Below are 17003 nucleotides of genomic sequence, written 5' to 3'. Positions count from 1 at the left end.
GGGTGCTGGCTCTTGAAGTTGGAGGACTAGCCTGTTGAGCTACAACATTGGCTCCGTCTGCTCTGTCTTTACTTTCTCTAAGTTTATTTTGCAGTTAGATTTGTAAGTTCCTGAGATCAGTGTTAGACTATAACCTCTATAAGTTGCTGTGACTTCTTACACGCTCCTTCAGCTGGGTCCTTTTAAATTTTCATTATTTTTAACTTAAAATAGTTTCTGATTTCCGTTGAGACTTCTTTTTCCTCCCACAAAATTAATTTGATTTATAATGTTGAATTTCTAGAGGTGTGACTCACTGTCTGCTTCTTCAGTCACTTACTGAAGCCAGCGTGTAAAAATTAATTCTACTAAAGTTGTGCATTTTCTGTTACTCCGTGTCATTCTGTTTTTTCTTGCTTTTTAATTAGCTTCTTATATTCTTATTATTTCTCAGAACATGCATCTCTAAAACAGCATTCTGTAATTCAGAAACTAGATGTTAGTGTAAGATGGCTGCTATATATTAATTGAAACACACGTAAATTACAAAAGATAACTAATAGTTCTGTGGATGAAGTTACTGTTTATTAAGCAATTGCTGATTAAACATTGGTTTACATGCATCATCTTAATTTTCAAAACAACACTGTTCTTGTTATACTGACGAAAAATCAAATTAGAGATGTTGAATAATTTGCACAGTTGGGAATGACTAGGGTTGAGTTGCATATCCCATTCTGACTTGGTCATTTGCTGCTAATGGCAATATTGTGCTGATCCACGTGTTTGAATTCTCTTCAGAAACTACTTTATAAATCTTTGCAAACTTGGGATACAATCTGAACATCATTATGAATGGCATGAATGTGAATTGAAGATGTTTTAGTGTTGTAGTTAAAGGATACAGAATATAGTTGTAATATTAATTCATTAATTTTAGTTTTCTGTTATATGAATTTAAGGTTTCAAAAAATCAAATAACATATACATGTGTAAGGATATAAAATCCTCTGCGATTCTGCTGTTCCAAGATAACCCCTCATTGACGTATTGAAACCATTTTCCAATGTATGTTTTCACTTACGTATTTCGTATTACAAAGTTGGGGCCTTTTCCTGTGTTTTTTGGTCTGATTTTTACATTTTTAAAGCCAGGGAATAGAGTATTTTTTTTTTAAATTTATTTTATTTTTATTACAAAGTCAGATATACTGAGAGGAGGAGAGATAGAGAGGAAGTGGAGCTGCCGGGATTAGAACTAGCGTCCATATGGGATCAAGGCGAGGACCTTAGCCACTAGGCCACGCTGCCAAGCCCGAGTATGTTGTTTTGTGATATAAGGAGTTCCTTTTTACCTAACTATCACTTAATTGAACCCTTTAATCTTTCAGGTCAAGGTGGGCAGTGAAGTTGCTACAGGTACAGGACCTAATAAGAAGATAGCCAAAAAGAATGCTGCAGAAGCAATGTTATTGCAACTTGGTTATAAAGCATCCACTAGTCTTCAAGATCAGCTTGACAAGGTGAGAGTTAAGTTTACAGTATGTGTTCTTTCTCAGAATATCAACGTGATTGACAAAATCTGATTACAAGTGCTGATGAAATAGATATCAGTTTTAACTTTGGTGGTGTAATATTCTGTATCTTTAAAAATAATTCCTGCAAGCAGAAAATAACTGTTACTGGAGGGGTAAAATGAAGTTTTAATGGCTAATTAATGAACAGCTATACTTGTATAATTAATAAATACTAAAAATCACATGTTGTACATATTCTGTATATTACTGATTTAATATTTTAACTTACTGTTTATACCACTCAGTTTTTTTCCCATAGATATAGCTTTTTTTAAAATTAAATTTCATTTTATGACAAGATGTAGCTGTAATTTCTGCCTTTTGAGAAAAGAAGTTGCTAGCTTTTATTTTATTTATTTTGGGGGGGACGACAGGGATACAGCTGAAAACACTGGAAATAAAAATTCTGACATATCCCTTTAGGGCAGGAGCTATATTACACAGACACTCTATAAGTGGTTTTGGTATTTACTTAAAATCTAAAGGTAAACTCTGTGGGTGTTTATTGTCTGTCAAAGCCTGTGCTCATGTTCCTCCCCTTCCCCATCCCCACTTCTTCTGCAGCAGTAATGACATCATAAACACCTCCCTCTGCTAGAGTGGGGAACCCCAAAGTCAGGAAGGCTCTGACGTAGTTTTGTATTATCATTTTGTTATTTTTGCATGTAGAAGCTATTCCTAGGTGATATTTTCTTCATATGGAAATTCACAAACAATAGGATTAAGAGTAATATGTTTTGACCATGCCATTTTCTTACATAAGGATTTTGTGTCAAATGTTTTTGTTTCTATGGGAACATGTTTCTAAAATTTAGAGTAACAAAATTATCATATAAATAGTGTTGAGACATGCTGTTTTTTTTTAAAGGCAGCTATGGTTCTTTTGAAGGCTTAAGAAATCATTTGTGTGGTTTTGTTAGAATCTTTAACTGGTTTTATAGCTGGACTAGTAAGTGCTTTTTTTCTCCTTTTAACAGAATTTGTAACATGAAACCTAACATATGTTCAAGTTTCTAGTTCTAAAATTGATAGTGTATATGTTGTTTTAACTTAACACATTTATATTGACTTAAAACTGGTGAGTGATTTATAAAAAATATGTTAAAATAAATCCCCTAACAGACATTTGTTTGTAAATTGGGTGAAAGCAAAACAAAAAGAGCAGAACAAAAACCCCATTAATTTTGTTAGTCGATTTCATTAATTTGAGAAACATTTTCTGCATACCACCATTTCGGAGAGGTTCTCCTGAGGAACAGAGTCAACAGCATGTTGGGTTTCTGTGTCCCTGTGCCTGTGTACGCACATACAGATTTGTTTGAAGGAATCGGTCCATGTGATCATGGAAGCTGGAAGCCCAGAGTCTGATGGCGGAGGCTGGGGACTGAAGAGAGAGCTGCAGTTCTAGCCTTCTAGGTCTTCTGGGAAACTGCTTTTGCCCAGGGGAACCGGCATTCTGTTCTGTCAGGTCTTGGACTGACTGCATGAGTTGCACCCATACTGGGAGGGGCAATCTGCTTTACTCAGAATCCACAAGTTGAATTGTAAATCTCATCCCGAGCATCTTAACAGAAGCACCCACATTGTTGGAGCAAATACCAGGGTACTCCAGCCAAGGTGGCAGGGTACAGTCAGCCATCCAACCCACCACTGAAACTTGGTCTTTTCATTCACGGAACTGACCATCAGATATTAGGAGTGACAAGTTTTTAATCGTAAAACAAGAATCGTCAGAGTTTTTAATCATAAAACAAAAATTATGCTAGCCTAAACCTGGAGAGCAAAGGATGGATCTGGAAAGTCAGGAGAAGCTTACATGGTTTTTATGTAAATAACTCAAGAAATCACTCATTTAAGACTTGCACATGAGGCTTAATTGAACTTGTTTGCATTCGCCAAAAGTCTGTTCTGTAAGTAATGTGGAAAATGAACTTGAACAGGTTGAGACTTAAGGCAGAGAGGCCAGTTAGGAGGCCAGAAGAGTTGTTAGGTAAGACATCCTGAGGATTTAAATTAAAGCAGTAAATGGTAGAAAAGAAGAGTTTAAAAATGATTATGTACTAGGTGGCAGTTAGACACTGAACAGAAATCAGATAAGAGAAGGACTGATATGCTTACTTGTTACTAAGATGTTTATAGGTTAGGGTGTTCGTGCTGTGAGCCTATGTGCTTACCAGTTAAGATGCTGCATGGGATGCCTTCATCTCAGATCAGAATGCCCGCGTTCATGTTCCAATTCCTTTCTTGATTCTAGCTTCCTGCCATTGGCCATCTTGGGAGACAGCAGGAATGGTTACAGTGCTGGAGTCTCTGCCATCCGTGTTAGGGGCTGCTGCTTTGACCTGCTCCAGTCCTGACTGTTGCTAATGTGTCTCTCTGTCTTTTAGATAGATAAAGTTTAGTTTAGTTACAAACAACAACAACAACAAAAAAGATCTTTGAATTTGGCCAAAAGTGTTTTATTAAAACCTTCTTAATTTTTCCCCTTTGGTGCCAGTGCTATGGCATAGCAGGTGTAACTGGCACCTGCAACATCAGCATCCCATGTGGGTGCTGGTTTGATTCCCACTTGTTCCACTTCTGATCCAGCTGCCTGTAACGTGCCTGGGGAAGCAGAGGAAGATGGCCCACATCCTTGGGTCCCTGCAGCCACATGAGACTGATAGATCTGGAAGAAGCTCCTGACTCCTGGCTTTGGATCAGCCCGCCTCCAGCTGATGCAGCCATTTGGGAAATTAGGTAGTAGGTGGAGTATCTCTCTCTCTCTCTCCCTCTCTTTCTCTGTAACTTTGCCTTTCAAATGAAGAAATAAAATTTTGTAAGCTTTTTTCTTTTTATATATTTGAAAGTCAGAGTTGCACACGTATACACACACACAGAAAGGGAGAGAGAGAGACACTGAGACCTCCCATCTGCTGACTCAGTTACTAAATGCTTGCACCAGTCAAGGTTGGGCCCAGCTGAAACCAGAGTAGTGGAGCTCAGTTGAGGTCTCCCATGTGGATGGAAGGAATTCAGCTACTTAAGCTATCACTGCTGCCTCACACATGTGCTTTAGCACGAAGCAGGAATGGAGATTTATTTCGCATTTTAAAAAATAGATAAGACATGCATAATTTTAAAAAACTTGAACATGAGACAGAGTGTAATTGTGAAAAAAACTGAGACTCATCTTTCCCTACTGGCTTCAGTTTCATAATGTCCTTTGTCAAAGGCATCTCTCACTATTGTATTTGTACAGCATTGAGCTCACAGAGATAATCTGTGCCTCTATGTTAATATACATTCCATTTGTAAAAAGAATATTCAGATTTAGTGAGCATGCGGTACAGTGAATTTTGAGGATTTAGTCATTAGCTACCACCACAGTTTTAGTGAGCCTGTGATCGCCACCCTCCTCATCTTGGGAAATATTGATTGATCTGATTTCTGTCCTGTGTGTTTGCCTTTTCCAGAGTATCATACAAATTAACACGTTGTGTAACCTTTCTTTTGTGATTTCTGATTGCTTGGCATATGCTTTTGGGAATCATGCACTTCATTACATTTATCTTTAGCCTGTTCTTTTATATTGTTTTTATCTTTTTTTAAAAAAAACTTTTTAATGTTTTATGATACATTTTCATAGACACAGAGATTTCTGCTATTTAAGTGTTTCCTGACATTGTAGATACAGACAGCGGTAGAACGTCCAGTATCCTATTGTCAAAACATATTTAACAGTTTCACTGGGAGTCTATCTTTTCTTTGGGGTTAGAGATGTATAGTGCAGTATATTTCCACTTCTCAGTATGGCAGTCTATTAGTAGTTCCTATAGATGAATAATGTGCATGCATGTTTGCCTGTATATCTGTTGATCTTGTATTTTACATAAGCTTGCCTCATATTAGAGAGTACATATGATATTTGCCCTTTGGGGACTGGCTTATTTTATTGTGTATATTGGTCTCTAGTCGGACCATTTTGGTGCAAATGGTAAAATTTCATTCTTTTATTTTTTTATTTTTTTCAAAATTTATTTATTTTTATTACAAAGTCAGATATAAAGGGAGGAGGAGAGACAGAGAGAAAGATCTTCCATCCGATGATTCACTCCCCAAGCGGCTGCAACGGTGGGTGCTGTGCCAATCTGAAGCCAGGAGCCAGGAACCTCCTTCAGGTCTCCCACACGGGTGCAGGATCCCAAAGCTTTGGCCCGTCCTCGACTGCTTTCCCAGGCCACAAGCAGGGAGCTGGATGGGAAGTGGAGCTGCTGGGGTTAGAACCAGTGCCCATATGGGATCCCGGGGCTTTCAAGGCGAGGACTTTACCTGCCCGGCCATGTCGCTGGGCCCAAGTTTCATTCTTTTAATGGCTAAGTAGTATTTCATAGAATAGATATACCACAGTTTCTTTATCTGGGTTGTTTCCATGTCTTCGCTAATTGTAGGTTGTGCTGCTGTAAATATAAGATTACAGGTCACATTCTCACATGCAGATTTCATTTCCTTTGGGTATATTCTCAGAAGTGGGATAGCTGGGTCACACAGCAGATCAATTTTCAGTTGTCTTAGCACCCTCCATGCTGACTTCCCTAGCGGTTGTAGTAGCCTACACTCCCACCAACAGTGCAGGGAGATGCCTTCCTTTCCACGTCCACACCAGCAAGTGTTGTTGGAGTTCTCAGTTTTGTTGTTGGAACTCCAGTGTCTTGTGATCCTTCATCATGAACATGAAACTCTACATTTTTTCTTCCTTATGCTTTTCTGACACTTTTTCCCATAAGAATTCAGAAATTTCATGGATAGCTGCTTTGATGTGTATATTATTTTATAAATTGTGTTGGGACATTGGAATTAAAAATGTATTTGTTTATTTGAAAGGCAGAGTTGCAGAGTAAAAAGGAAATATGGAGAGAGAGAGAGAGAGAGAGTATGTGTGAATCTTTAATTTCTCAAATGACTGCAACAGCCAGTACTGGACTAAGCTAGATTTAGACTCTGAGTCTCCTACATGGTGGTAGGAGCCCGAAACCTGGGCCGTCTTTTGTTTTTCCAGGACACATTAGCAGGGAACGGGATCAAAAGTGGGGCAGGTAGGACTCAAACCAGCGTTCTTATGGGATGCCAGCATTGCAGGTGGAAGGTTAATGTGCTGCACCACAATGGAAATTATGTTCTTCTATTGACATGTTATTTCCTTCCATTTTTATTTATTTTTCCTCTGGGGTACTTTTTAGTCTTATAGATAATCTCACGTTGTCCCTCCCACTATTTATTCTGTTTTCTAAGACATTTCTTCATCTTTATCTTCCTGTCACTCTGTGCAAGTTTTGTTTCACCTGTTAATCTTTTTATTCTTAGTCTGTTCCTTTTTATAGCCTCCTATTCTTTGTTAATGAATATGATATTTCTTTTATTTTTTCTTATTTTTGTATGAAGACTTCAAGTTTGCATTGATTTGCTGTTTTCACTACATTGTCCTCATTGTGCCTGTGGGTCATAAACCTGCCTGCTGTCCTTCCCTGGGATCTTCTCTTCCAGTCTGTAACCTTGAACTCCATCTTCTTACATGCTGTGTGGCCTGTGGATCCACTTTCAGTTGTTTACCTGATTTAGCCTCTTCTATGAGGAAAACCCTATCTGGGAGGTAGATCTCTGGGTGCTCAAGGTCAAAGATGTGACTTGGGGATTTCACAGCACTGTGAAAAGCCTTCCAGTCTTAATGTTTCCAACCCCTTTGAGGATTCCTTTTTAGATGCACCAGTGTGATTCTCATTCCTGAGGCTTTGTGGTATCCTAAGATGCAATCACCGTACTTTTTTGGTTAGCACTTTGTTGGCGTCTGCCTCTACAGGTTATGTTTCTGTTGTGCATGTTCTCTAAGCTACTGCAGCTTGTGCGGCTGCTTTCCAGGCTTCACACCTTGGCTAGTCATCTCCTCTGCTGTTGCCTTTGTTTGTATTCTGTGTGTGGATGTTTTTAGATTCTTGGGTTGTCAATTTAGAGATGTTTTGGGAGAGAGAAGAGACCAGTGCTGGTGTTCACGCCAACATGTTTGAACAGAAGCCTTATAAGAACAGTCTTCTGGAGCAATGGAGTGAAAGAGTAGCGGTCTTGAGGTTTAGCTGAAGGTTTGAAACTAGATGCAGGGATTATGATTTAACATTGAAATGACTCGGGATGCTAGTTGCAGGAGAAAAATTAAGAGGAATGAAATCGTAAATACTACCGACTGTAAATGAGCCTTCAAATGCTGAGAATCTGCCTGTTTCTAATCAGCCTACACTTGCCCTCCCTAGAGTGACTTATTCTTACTGTTCTGAGAAACTTAACAATCATCTTTAATCCGCTTTATTTTTGTTCTATTATATTATCTTGTACTTCCTAGAGGACATAGGAATGGAAGTTTCTCCCAGGTTTTCCCACTAACATAATACCTGCATTTGCAAACATTTGTCCCCTTTCCCTCCTTTCAAGTGGAAGAGGTGTTCCCATCTTGCCAGATAGGCCATTTCTTTCTTTTATTTTTAATATTGTTTACATGCTTGAGAGGGCTTCATACCCATGTGGACCTCTGATTAGGGTTGGGAGGGTTGAGGTATGGAAGAAGATGGCTAGGATACATGCCCCGGTCTTTTTTTTTTAATTTTTATCTCCACAGAGATGGGGAAGGGAAAGGATGGGATGGTTTCTTGCTATCAAACTATTTCAGCACCTGAATATGGGAGATAGTCCTTTGATGTCTTAGAGACCACGATGTGGGGAAGAGTGTTTTGAGGGTGTTAGTTGAATGGTTACTTGAATGGTTTTGATAGTTCTGAGATGTTGGTTTTGTTGCTCCAGAGTTGAGAAAGTCTTTCCAAGGTCTCTTGGTTGACAGAGTCCACCTTAATGCACCTACAGACCCAGGAACATGCTGCAAAGCCTGACTGGGAGAACTGTACAACTATTTTGGTTTTTACTTTCTCTGGTGAGGTAGTTGACATGTCCTACAGACCTAGGTAAGCTGGCCATCATGTCCCCCGTGTGCATCTGGACATGCTGTCCGCTGCACAGGCATTAGCAACTGAGGATGTCTAGTCCTGATACCTGCAATCCGAGGTCGAACCACATATCCTGTCATTTTTGCCTGTGTCCAAGGTCTGAGTTCAGTAGTCTAGTGGGGGAGTACCCCAAGAAACCTTGCCTGGGGTGACCTCAGACTTGACTGCCAATGCCAGACCATTCACTCAGTCTGTTACCTGCAACAGCCAAAGCACATTCTGGTGGATACAGTTGCCTGGTCAGTTCCACTCCCATCTCAGATCTCTCAGATCTCTCAGATGAACCCATGGGTTCTGTGGCCCTGCCCAGGTAGCCTGCCACAGATCCAGTCCTTATGCTTACTAGCAGGTGCTGTGGCCTAGTCAGCACGACCCCCAATATCCCCCACCAGGCCTGTCTCCAGCTTGTTTTTACACATGCCAGCCTCTGCTTCAGCCTGCATCCCATCCAGCTCTTGGACACACCCATGGGTGCTGTGTGGCCAGGCCATTTCTATGTCCAGAATGTCTTCTATGAGGACCACATTACAGATAAAAACTGATCATTAAGAAGGGGTGAAAAGCTACAGATTTTAGCAGTGTCAGTTTGTAAGGTTACACGACCTGTTAAATCTTCAATTCAGAAGCAAACAAGGCAGGTTGTTTGGCCTATGTTTAAGGGTTTTCAAGATGGGTCTGTAGAAGCCCCAGAGGGTAAATAGCTGAAAACTTAAAGGAGACTGACATGGAACTCATTGAGGCAAGCTGTAAATAGTATGATGAGCTGAGAAAAATCAAGGGGATCAAAGAACTGAAACTCAGTGAAAAATATTTATAGAAATTAAGTGATCAAGGTTTTGAATTGAAACTAAGGTACAGAAAAAGAGATTTGGAAGAGAAGCTGTGCTTGTTGCCTGCTGGAGTTCTCCTTTCCAGGAGATGCTTTCTTGTTGATAATTACCTTGCACTTGTCCCGGCTCCTCCCTGTGTTAATATTCTGTGGTGATTTCTTAGAGGGGACTGGCATAATGGTGTAGTGGATAAACCCAGCACCTTATTTCAAGGCCTGGTTGTGTCACTTATGACCCAGCTCCCTGCCATGGTCTGGGAAAGTAGTAGTAGGTTTCCCAAGTGTTTGGGCTCATAAAGCCACATGGGAGACCAAGAAGAAGGTCCAGGATTTTGGCTTTGGAATGGTACCGCCTCAGTTGTGGCTGTTTGGGGAGAGAACCAGCACAAAGATCTCTGTCTTTTGCTCTCTGTATCTCTCCCTCTTTCTTTGTCATTCTGCCTTTCAGATAAGTAAAAAATAAATCTTAGAGAAGGAAAAAGATGCCTCTCGATGGAGCATCCTTATTTCATGTTGTGGTGACTAGGTCTGAATCCTGGGTCTATTTCTGATGCCATCTTCTTGTTACCGCATATCTTGTGAGGCAGCAGTTGATGACTGAAGTATAGGAGCCAGCAACATGCAAAGGAGACTTGAATGGAGTTCTCAGCTACTGTTTTTGATCCTGGCCCAGCCCTGGCACTTGCAGGTGTTTTGGGAAGTGAACCAAGGGATGGAAGTTATTTATTTCTATGTCTCTATCCAGCCTTTCAAATAATGAAAAGTAAGTTGAAGAATGGAAGGATGAGAAATTTTGATACTAGGCATGCTGTTGGATAAATTTTTTGTTACCTGTTGATTGAAATCCACAGTTACTAAAGTAAAAAGGCTTACTATGGCTTAGTTGATGAGTCAGGTAGATGAATCAAGTTTCTTTTTCGTTTGAGTAAGCATATTTCTCTGGTTTTAAACAATTTCTGTTTAATCTCGCAGACAGGAGAAAACAAAGGATGGAGTGGTCCGAAACCTGGGTTTCCTGAACCAGCAAATAACAGTAAGTTTGCATTTTTGTATTATCTGCATTTGGTATTCAAATCAGTGGTTCAGTAGCCAGCTGTCTCTGGGTACTGATTAGTCCCATTGGCTTCCAGATGCTGTTTTAAATGTTGTGTGGGGTACAGGGGAGTCAGAATAACTGGAATACTAAAACGCAGGCACCCTTACCACAGTTAAGCCATTTCAGAGTACCATATAACACACAAAGTGTTGATATTGTATGTATGTTTGTTTTAGGTTGCCGTATATTAAAATAACATTACTCTGGCTTATAGATTGTGTTAAACAACAGATATCTATAAGCTGATTATGCTCTCAAAGCAGTTGTTCTCACAGTTCTAATTCTTTATGTACACAGCTAATTTTATATAATTAGCTAAAAATTTTTGTTCTGATATTTAATTTAACATTGCCATAAGTGTTTTATATGTTTTTCTGAGTCATTACAATTTTTAGTATTTCATAAAGTCAGTGAAATGGCAGAAATATAAGTATAAAGTTGTTCACAGTCTTGTCCTAGTTTATAATGCCTATCGTATGTTTCAAAATCAACTTTAGATAGCTTTTTAAATCAAATATATATGCTCAAGATACTTTTGCATTGGATGTATAGATATTTTTCTTTAACATCTTTTCCACCTCCTGTTAAAAAGTCCATATTTTCACTGAAGTGACCATTTTGCTGTAAACCAACAAATGAAAACATTCAGCCACTGAAAATACTCAGGATATCTCAGTTTTAAAACTGTCTCTGTTTATTGGCACTTCTTTATACTGAAAACACTTAAATCTGCAAATTGTCAAAAAGAAAGATCCTTTGTCCATGGTATTATCAACTCATCTCTTGATATAAATATTAATGAAATTATTAATAAATTCTTACCAAAGCATGGTCACAAGAATTGCATTTTGAATCATTAAGGCTAGCCTTTTGAAAAGAACATTTCTGTGAGGTAATGGTATTTTGGATTACTTTCTGGCAATCATTTAATGTACCTCGGAGCATTTGGATTATATACACGGGGTGATGAATGTGATGGGCTTAGCACACAGCCCAAGGAGAAGATGGAATTCTTAGAGTTTGTGTTTCGTTTGGTTACTGTTTGAATGTTTTGGTTGATAATGACTTAGTAAAAGAGTGTAAGAAACATTAAATTACTTATCACTCTGTGCAAAGTACCACAGTGCCTGAACCTAATAAACACTGATTTCCTTCCATGCTTGTCAGCTTCACTTCTTTTGCAAAAATGATAGAATTCTGTGTAGGCTTGCCAGGAATTCTCGTCTTATACTTTTTATCTGTCAGATGTTTTTTGCATACCCAAAGAATGTATAGTTTATTCTTATTGAGTTACATTTTGCCCTGAACTATTTTTTTTTCTGAAGAATGTGGGCATTCTGTGTTTGAAAGTCAGATAATTGGGATAGACAGTTTTAACATGAAATCACGTTATAGGTAACCTGCAAGCCCTGTCAGTAAACATCAGTATTTTGACCCTTAACATTATATATTTCTTGCTTTGCTTTCTTTCTTTCTTCCTTTCTTTCTTTCTTCCTTTCTTTCTCTCATCTTATCTTATTTTTAAATTTTCTTCTTTTTTTTCTCACATACTAAAAGGATACTGGAACTCCTTTGCAGGTGTGGAAAGGATTATCACAGAGAGGCCAAGGAGTTTAAGTAATAAACTCCTGTATCAATGTATAAAAATATTTTCCTTAAACGTAAGTTAGCTGCGCTACAGTTGTTTGTAACTAGCTTAAAATTTAACCAATCTGTAACACTTTAGGAATTTCTGTGATCTACAATAATTCAATATGAAAATTTGAAATAAAAATGTCTCCTCATTCAACTGAGAGAAAGGAAAATTACATAAATGGTTTTCCGAATGAACACAGAGTGATGCTACTTCCTATTGACAAAGAGGATCAAAGCTCCAAAATCTACTGTTTCATTTCTCAGCAGCCAGCTCTCACCATGGAACTCCCTGGAGTCAGCTTAAAGCTGCTTAAATACTGTAGAAGTTGTTTTCTGCTTAGGAATTGGTCACCAAGGTGGTAAATCAATTACCTGATAATTAACTTAAATTCATACATTATGGTGACATTTAGACCTCAGCTCTGAGTGATTTCTGTCCACCAAAGAGTTTTCCATGGAAATCTTGTGGGTAGTGGGTTAGAGTGGGTTTCTCTCAGGAAGGAATTAAATGAGGAGGACAGGAATGTGCGATTGCCAGCACTGTCTGTCTTGCTGACATATTTTCTGATCAGGCACAAGTCATTCTACGTGTTACTCTTCCAGGTTCTCTGTTAAGAATTATACATGCCAGTTTATACTATTGAGAGACTTCAGTTATGTAACATTTGTAGAATTCTTAGCTGTCCTGGAACGTCATCTCAAGACATGGCTTACTACTTTGTGAAAAGCAGTATCATCATGAAGTGATTCTATTCAGTCTGTTTTTGTTTGTTAAGATTTGCATTGCTTCAGAATTGTAATTTTGTAGATTACATTCCTTAGGCAACCCTCATTTGGATAAGTAGTACAAAATCAACTTGAAACTGTAAGTACAACAGTTAAAATAAGAGAATCCAGAATTGGAAAGAAGAAAGAAGAGAATTCTAATCTAGTTTAGTTAACACCTAAAATAAGTAGACCAAGAAAAAGTTAATGTACATGTGCATTTAATTTTTCAAGTGGAAGATATTTTTTAAATGATTACAGTCATAAGAAACTGCTATCAATTACCACTAAAAAATAGTTTAAATGGTTTTGCAAGTGATTATGATTACATAGCCTAGTTCCTCAATTTATTTTACTGCCTTGATTGCCTGCAGATTTAAAATATGGACCTAATTTTTTCGTGTTTCTCAGGCTTTCTTCATTGTACTGAAACACAGCAGAAAGTAGACTATTCTGTGTTTTTATCCTTTGAGTCACTGTCATAATTATTTTGAAGTACAAGAACACATAACTCTGTAATGTGAGGGTTTGTGTTAAATTTAGCATGGGGCGATTTTATGCTTGGCATACACATAAAAAGCTAGGCTTTTACAGATGAATGACTAACAAGTTTTTTAAAAGATTATGCATTTTAAAGATCTACTGACGGCTCATGGAAAACTTTGTGAAATATTTAGATACAGTTGAGTTGATAATATCTTTTCATACTCACATTCCATGTTTCTTATTAATACAGGGTTTCACTTAAAAACAATTTCATTGTTTCTTAAAGGTGAACTCTAGCTTAGTTTGAAATTGGAATAAGCTCAAAGATATTCACTGGTATGTGCCGAATCCACCCACTAAAAGATTATTTTTTCACATAAATGTTTTTCCGCTAACCTTTTAAAAAGTTTTATTTAGCCCCTGTGAAATACACTGGCTTTTCTAGGTTCATTAGAGATGACCCAAGACAAATGCTTTCATGATAGGATAGAATAGTTGCTGACCTTTTCAGGGTTTTAGTTGACCAGCCGAAAGTATTACTGTTTGTGTCATCTGCACGTGTCGTTCAACATGGTATCCCAGTGATATCCCCTGGGATAGAGTACCTGCACCTCTCCCACATACAGCATCTACTCATTTTCTTTTTTTAAGGAGAGTGGTGTGAGGGCTGTATTTTTAGATAATAAATTAATGTAAATTAATATATTCTTTCTTAAAATAGTGTTCTGATAAAGTTCCCTGAACAAATAGTTTTTTGAGTGTTCCATAACAGAAACCTCTTGTAATGAGACAATACAAATAGTTAGAACACTTGAGTTTTAATACAAGTTTAAATTTATATCAATAGATCTAAGTGATCATCTTTACATTTAAATAGGTTAATGATTTGTGTGGGCATAAATACTCTGTTGCAAATGTAAGCGTGTGGGGGTTTGTAGTGATCTATTTAGGGGACTGAAGGGTTTTTGTGCTGAGCAGACTGGTTGCTTTTGAACAAAGTTGGATCCCATCAGCAGAGGGCTGTTTGGTGCTGTGGTCAGGAGCAGTGGCAACAGGAATATCCTCATTGCTGTCCATCTGTGATTGCACATGGGAAATGTTTCTCCTCTGTTGAGCAAAGAAAGGTCCGGATATTCCAGAAAGACACGCATTTTTATATTGGTGGCCATGTGAGATTAGTGAGAAGTTGAATAGCTTTTTAAAAATCTCTGTGGGACCAGTGCAATTGCTCAACTAACTGGTCCCCACCTCTAGGCACCAGTATCCCATATGGGCACTGGTTTATGTTCTGCTGTTCCACTTCACATCCAGCTCCCTGCTTGTGGACTGGGAGGCCAGTGGAGGATGGCTCAACCCCTTGAGACCCTGCACCCACATGGGAAGTCCAAGGAGGCTCCTGGATCAGCTCAACTTTGGCCATTGTGACCATTTGGGGAGTGAACTGGCAGATGGAAGATCTCTCTATTTCTCCTTCTCTCTTTCTGTAAATCTGACTTTAAGTAAAAAAAAAAAAAATTTAAAGAAAATCATTATGACAGACTTTTCTTATCCACTGAATCTAGGAAAATTAGAGGTGATGTTAAGCTTGCTTCTGTTTTAGCCACAGCAGTTGAGTCTGTATTTAAAGGCATACTTATTTATTGAGAAGTACTCTGAAATTAGAAGGCAAGTCCTTAATCACAGTAGCAGAGATAGCACATTTTCTTGAAATATTCTCAGAAAAGTTTTTGTGATTTAGAAAGCTAACCATATGAATGATATATTTGTCGCACTGTGAGAGTGTGTTTAAGAGCAGAAGATGGAACTATTAAGAAAAAGGTCTTTAGAGATACACAAAACTAAGAAAAGTTCAGGGAACAGTATAAGAAAATAGAAAGTGCAATGACAACACAAAGCATAAATTGCAGCATAGATAGCAATTAGATTACTATGAAGACATGCAGTTCAGTTTTTAAGCTCTCTTAGTACCATACTAGGAAAATGGCCAAAGGCATTAAGGAAACATTTTAAAAGACGAGACAATAAATAATGAAAGCTCAGACTATAAATCAATGTTACATAATTTTGATCTATAAAAATTTTTAGGGATTTAAAAATAATTCCACCCAGGGCCCAGCGTGATAGTCTAGTGACTAAAATCCTTGATTTGCATCCACTGGGATGCCACATGGGCACTGGTTTGTGTCCCAGCTGCTCCACTTCCCATCCAACTCCCTGCTTGTGACCTGGGAAGGCAGTAGAGAATGGTCCAAAGTCTTGGGACCATGGACGTGTGTGGTGAACCTAGAAGAAGCTTCTGGCTCCTGGCTTTGGATCGGATCAGCTCCGGCCTTTGTAACCACTTGGGGAGTGAACTAGTGGACAGAAGATCCTTCTCTCTGTCCCCCTTTCTCTCTGTAAATCTGACTTCCCAATAAAAAATAATAAATAAATCTTAAAAAAAAGCCAATCCCCCTGTTGAGGAAACAGATATTGACCTGTTTGCTGGAAGGACTGTGAGATAGTTCTGTCTTTGTGAAGGCTGTGCATCATGAGATTGAAAAGCTGAGGCCCATTTCTTCTGAAAGTGTAAGTAAAACAGTTTTTAAAAATGAAGAGATTGATTTGCCATACAGAACATGCATATACTAATTTTATAATCAGAAAGAATTCAAGTATACTTACAGCACAGATACACAAACTTTAGCCTGAAATATATACTCTGAATTTAAGTATAAGTTTCGTATATCAGGCCGTAGAGTTATCTATAGTCTGATAGCTCTCGGGAAACCTTTTCTGACTTTTTTTTTTTTTTTAGCAAGAAGAGGAAATGCTTAGTTTTTTTGTCTGCCTTAAGTTTTGTTCTTTGTAAGGGTTTATAAGCCTAGATATGTTTATTCCAAGAGGTGTGTGAGGATAAATAGTATTTAAAAGTTAGTATTTTCAAAAGTATTATCAGATCATAGTAATGTTAACAAATGTCTGTCAGAACTTGAAAGTTAAGAAGTTTTCTGTTATCAAACAGATTGTGTGAGTGTAAAGAGAAAATAAGGGTAATGCTCGTAATTACTCATTTGTTTTTATTTGGAAGGATGGAGTTTTCTCAGATAACATTTTGCACAAAAATGTTAACCTGTCCTGTTTTTAAAAGAAAAACAAATAACTAGTACATGATACACAGTGTGCCTGTACCAGTTATGAAGCATGATAATACGTGCCTGCAAACCCAGCACCAGTTTAAGAAGTAGGACATACCAGTGTAGTCACCCCTGCCCTTTCGCTCGCTTGCTTACCATGCCTCCCCTAATATAGGTACCTGCTCCCTCTGGGTTTTGTATGCAGTTGCTCCATGTTCTGTTACAGCTTTATTAAGTAAATATGAATTTTGTTACAACTTTATTAGTAAATATGAATCTGACAGTTTTTGCTTAGTTTTGCCTTTTTTTAATCTTAAGAAAAACAGCATCATGCCATGTATTGTTTTAGAATGTTCTGCTGCTAGCATTGTAATTAAAGATTATTTTATTTTGTTACGTATTATGTTTCATGCATTCTGTGAATATTCCAAAATAATTTATCATTTATCCTTATTGGTTCACATTTTGGAGACTTTCAGAGTTTTGTTTTGATTTT

General features: G+C 38.0%; 1 protein-coding gene across 11 annotated transcripts in view; it reads left to right on the top strand.

Moving 5' to 3' along the window:
• Positions 1 to 17003, top strand: part of STAU2 (staufen double-stranded RNA binding protein 2) — a 294210-nt gene that overhangs the window by 123264 nt on the left and 153943 nt on the right. For all 11 annotated transcript variants that reach the window (XM_058668740.1, XM_058668739.1, XM_058668734.1 and 8 more), the window contains 2 exons: positions 1370 to 1501; positions 10382 to 10442. In XM_058668740.1, coding sequence (XP_058524723.1) covers positions 1370 to 1501; positions 10382 to 10442 — 193 coding nt within the window. The remainder of the gene's footprint in view (positions 1 to 1369; positions 1502 to 10381; positions 10443 to 17003) is intronic.

Source organism: Ochotona princeps, chromosome 9 (genome assembly GCF_030435755.1).
Source record: "Ochotona princeps isolate mOchPri1 chromosome 9, mOchPri1.hap1, whole genome shotgun sequence".
Taxonomy (NCBI): Eukaryota; Metazoa; Chordata; class Mammalia; order Lagomorpha; family Ochotonidae; genus Ochotona; species Ochotona princeps.
This window is presented reverse-complemented; position numbering and strand designations above follow the sequence as displayed.